Genomic DNA, 4,856 nt, shown 5'->3' with positions numbered 1-4,856 from the left:
GTCTCTCTCCCTTTTAAAAAATGTTGCGTTGTATTCGAACATCACTCTCCATTCTGAGGCGCGCTCTGTCTTTCCCCTGTTGCTCCTCTCTTTTGCGCTGATTTTTCTCCCCGGAGCTGGGCGGGCAAGGCGGCAGCAGCGGTGCACGGAGAGGCGCGGGCTCCCGCGCGGGCGCGGGCTCAGTAGCCAGACCTCGCGGCCCCGCGGCCCCCCGCCAGCGGCAACTACTCACTCTCGTCTTTGTCCTGGACCGTGGTGGTGGAGTGGTTGTACAGTCCCTGCGCCATGAGGTGCAGCGCCAGGCCGTTCTTGATGCCTGTGGCTTTCTTGATCTTGGCGCGCTTGTTCTGGAACCAGATCTTGATCTGCGACTCGTTGAGGCTGAGCTCCTGGGCCAGAGTCTGCCGCCGCTGTTCCGTGATGTAGCGGTTCGCCTGGAACTCCGCCTTGAGTCTCTGCAGCTGCTCGGCTGTGAATGCTGTCCGAGGCCTCTTGTCCTCCTTCTCGTTCTTCTTCTTCTTCAGCTTCCTAGTGCGTGGACCTGCAGCGGCGGAGAGGGCCGGGTGGGGGTTGGGGGTGGGGAGAGAGGGCAGAGGGGAGGGGGGAGAGGACAGAGAAAGCCGTGAGACTTGCTGAGTGCAGCGTGGATCGCGCTCCGCGCTTCCGGGGCGAGAGCGGAGGCCCTGCTGCGCCCAGCTCCTTCTCGGCTGCTAGCCCCTGTTACAACCGCCTGGCTGCTGGGGTCACTGGGTTCCCTTCTCCGGGGCCAGAAAGGCGCGGAGGAAAACTGGCCGAGGCTGTTTTGTGCTACTCACACCCCAATTCAAAACAAAAGATTCACGTGTCAGGCTTAAATCACAGAATCCAAGATGTAGAGATATTTGGATCCCCTACCTGCCCTGTCCAAAGCTGGAGGTCAGGGGCCAGCTGTCTCAACCGCTCAGGAATAAAAAGACACTCAGGGCTGGGTCAGTGAAGACACTAGGCCAGGATCATCCTGGAGGAATCGCCAGCCTCTTTTCCTTCTGAAGAAGCACACCTACTCCCTGGCACCTACAATAAGACCCTCAACTGCTTTGGATATTTACCCCAGAAAACAAGGGGATAGGGAAAAGGTTGTGAGAGGTTTAAGTAGTTCCAAAGTATTCAGCGTCTGCTCTACCTCCTTTTTTTTTTTTTACCCCGTTGGCCTAAAGGCGCCTTTTCCAGGGTCCTAGGAAGACACTGACCACTCCCTTCTCTGAAGGGGCGATAAGGCCTTTACCCAGTTGCACACCTTACCCACATGGCCACTGGGTTCTCCACTATGCCCCTTGGATGATGCCAGTAAGAAAGAGAGACACCTCCCCATTCCTCCACCCAGCCTCAGAGGCAGGGTCTCCTTTATTTCTTTTGAACACATAAGCTGCAATTTCAGAATTGAGAACTTCTGAATAACAAAAACAAGTCAGATCTGCTTTCTTCACCCACCTATGTCATTTGCAAGGAGACTACATCCTTCCTGCCGCCGCCCTCCATTATGAGCAAAATAGGGACAGAGGAAGGCACACGGGGGGGGGGACAAAAACAAAAACAAACAAACAAATAAAACATCTGTGCTTTGCCCCTAACATGGATCTGGAATGAGGCCACAGGTCACCTCCCTAGGAAGGTGAAGTCACTCTCCAAAACTCATCTAGTAAGAGGATTGTTATAGACCTGGCCTGGAGACAGGAGGAAGAGCTAGGAGGCAGCCTCCATACCCAAGTTTTATGGCATTTACTTCCTGGGCCCTCTCTTGGTTATGGGAGCTTACTGAACCCAGTTAAGTCCCCGTCAGACCTGTTAATCTCTAAAACTGTCTGGCAAGAGGGGTCTTCACCGGCATCTCCAAACCTAGTGACAAAGGGGCAAGCTGCGGCTGGCTCCTGGGGCAGGCCAGCACCTGGAGTCACCATCTGTCCAGTGACAAAAGAGTCTAGGCCTGGTCATCCACGGAGACTTAGGTGGCTTGATGTTCATTTTCCTTAACTGCCCATACAGGAGAAGGAGGCAGTGCCCTGCCTCCCTAGTCAACCAAGAAGGAAAGGGGCCAAGAACAAAGACAAGGCCCACTACGGAGCAGTGGAAGAGGACTGGCAGGCGGGCTGCGTGGGGGAAGAAAGGCCTTGGTTTAGATTAGTAATTAGCTGAGCAGGCAGAGATGGCCCAGGAAATGTGCACAGCCCCAGAAAGGCCCCACTGCGTTGTGCGTCCAGGACGTTGTTAGAGTGGGGTGTGTGTGTGCGCACGCTGAGGCACGGACACTTGTAATAAAATCGTAGTCTCGCGGCCAGCCTGAGTCGCACGGCCTGACAGCTCAATCACTCTATCCATCAGGCGAGTCAATCAAAGCAGCTTTTCGGAGGTTCAGGGAGCCCGACGTGTCAATAACCGGGCTGAGATGGCGGGGGCTGATAGCGCGCATCGATCCGCGCTGGTCTGGCACCCGCCGGGCGGCTTAGATGGAGGCCGGAGAAGAGCTGCGCAGGGCTACGCTTTGCAAGGCCTGCTTCGGTGCCCAGTTGCCCGCGGCCCAGGTGCCCGGAACCCAGTCGTAGGCCTGACCAACCTGGCGCTGCATGCCAGAGAGACAGGCAGGCCTTAGCCTCCTCTCTCTGGCCTAGTGGCCTCAATCTCCTTTCCGAGGACAGATCTCAGCCTTGGGTTCTCCAAACACAAGGGATATGAAGAAAATCAAGAAAAAGGGGCCTACGGCTGCCGGAAATTCGATAACTGGCAGATGTGTGGTAGGAAGGAGTTAAGGAAGGAGAAGGATGTGCGAGCCCCCTCGGAGAAGCTGTGGAGGCTCGCTCCCAGGTCCTCGCTCCGCTTTCTGGCCTGAGCCTGACCTGTCCTCTCCTCTCCCACTGTCGGTCTGTCAGCTCCAGAGAACAAGAAGCCAGGCGCTTTCGGCACCCTATGTTTTGGCAACAGCCTTTCCATGGATTCTACCCACCCGGGTCAGACTTTCTTGACTAACCGGCCTGGGAGAGGGACAACAATCAGATGCTTTCCTCTTTTCCTGTGTGTTCTCAAATCTGTCTCTATGTAAATGAATGCTACGTGGAAACTATCGAGATGGCGTTTTTGTCTGTAAGAAGACCAAGACGAAGATTATTTCACTAATCAAAGCTTTGCTGGGTTTCGGCCTCCGAAAGACCAGGCTGGCGGGATTGGAGACCCCAGTCACTAGGCCCATCTTCCCGCCGGCTCTAAATACCCCTTTTCCTGGGGCGGGGGGGGGGCGGGGGACAGTGACTGATTGTGCTTTCTTAATAATAATAATAATACAGGTAAAACATAAAGAAGACCCAAAAAAACTTGGAGTTCAAAAGTGAAAGATGGAGATTGAGCTTCCAGGAAGTGCCATGAACTGTAGCCTCCCGGATGGTGGCCGCAGAAGCCAGGAGTGCATATCTGGGTGCACACTCGGTTATGACTGGGATCAGGCCTGAGCAGGAGGAAGCAGGCGTGAGAGAAGAGAGCTCCCAACACTGGGTTTGCTCTCCCCAGCACGGCGGCTAAGAGTTATGGGGCGTCCGCGGGGCCGTAAGGCGAGGCGCAGCCCCGGGCTAGGTACTCACCAGAGGATGGGCGATCCGAGTAGCGTGTGCAGTAGACCCAGGCGGGCCACACGAGGGGCTGCTGCGAGTCAGTTTTGACCACGGGCCCGCCGTTGGCTGCGCCCATAAGCAGGATGGCGGGGTTGCCGTGCTCAGGGTATTTAGCACCTTGCGCACCTGGGCTCCCCACGCCGCCTCCACTGCCGCCGCTGCTGTCCGAAGGCTTGGCGGTTGCTGCCGCCGCTGCTGCCGCCGCCGCAGCCGCCGCAGCCGCTGCCGTAGCTGCTGGGTTCCCAGCTTTGGACGCGCCCGCGCCTCCCGCGGCGCCTGGCGGGGAGCCGTCGGGTGGGCCACAGTTTGCATCCGAGGCACACAGGAGCGAGGCAGCGCCTGTCGCACGCGTGCCCAGCGGGTGGACAGGATCTCTACCTGCGCCGGTCTGGCCTCTGTCACGCTCGACCCGGCCTCCTCCGGCCGCCGCCGCGACGAGGAGCTGTGGCGGCGGCTGCTCCTTTTTGCAGCCGAAGTCCGGCCTCAGGATGTTGTCGATGAAAAAGTTGGTGGTGCGATGCAGCTGGGCCGCGGGCTGTGGCTGGTGAGCAGGCGCTGCGAGATGCGGCGGCGGCGGCGGGGGCGGGGGGAGGTGCGGGTGGTGGGCCAAGGGCGGCAGGCAGGGCGCCGAGGGTGGCGAGGGGGGCACGGGCTGCGGGGACACCGGCACGCTGTCTCCATCACTGCCGCTGCTGCCGCTGGCGCCGGGGCTGAGGCTCAAGCTGAGGCTGCCCGGGGCTGCCGCCACCGCGGCCGCGCTGAGGCCCGAGTCGCGATGACTTTTAGGTTCCGGCTGCTGTTCTTCCATGCTCGGCCGCCCCGCCGCCCCGGCCGCCGCGCCGGCCCCCGCCCCACCCCCCGCCTCGCTTCCCACCCCACTTTGCCAGCGGCCGCGGGGGTGAGCGGAGGAGGAAGGCCGGCGAAACCCCAGCGAAGGCACGAGGCGGGTGCCGGGAAAAGGGGAAAAAAAAAAAAAAAAAAAAAAGCCCAGGCGCCTGGCCTGGTTCGCTAGCTCTTATCGAGCAGCTAGATCTCGCTGTCTCAACTCTCTCTAATTTGTAGACATCCAGATATGGAGACACTTGGCTATTTCTTTTTTCTTTCTGCAACCAGATTCAATGATTTGTTTTAAATGGGGAGAAAGCCACAGCCAAAAAGAAAAAAAAGGCAATAAAAGAAAAAGGAAAGCAAGAAGAAAGAAAAAATCTCCAACAAATTTTT

The 4,856-nt window shown here is 58.0% G+C and overlaps 1 protein-coding gene across 1 annotated transcript; it reads right to left on the bottom strand.

Moving 5' to 3' along the window:
- Positions 1-224: 224 nt before the first annotated feature.
- On the bottom strand, positions 225-4,443 carry EN1 (engrailed homeobox 1). Its single transcript, XM_045826314.1, has 2 exons — positions 3,606-4,443; positions 225-541 (listed from the first exon to the last, which is right to left on the bottom strand). The coding sequence occupies exons 1-2, from the start codon at positions 4,441-4,443 to the stop codon at positions 225-227; spliced, it is 1,155 nt and encodes a 384-aa protein (XP_045682270.1).
- Positions 4,444-4,856: the final 413 nt, after the last annotated feature.

This window comes from Phyllostomus hastatus, unplaced genomic scaffold (genome assembly GCF_019186645.2).
Source record: "Phyllostomus hastatus isolate PE091 unplaced genomic scaffold, TTU_PhHast_1.1 phas_scaffold_60, whole genome shotgun sequence".
In the NCBI taxonomy this organism is placed as follows: domain Eukaryota; kingdom Metazoa; phylum Chordata; class Mammalia; order Chiroptera; family Phyllostomidae; genus Phyllostomus; species Phyllostomus hastatus.
The sequence above is the reverse complement of the archived record's forward strand: the minus strand, read 5'-3'. Positions and strand labels throughout refer to the sequence as shown.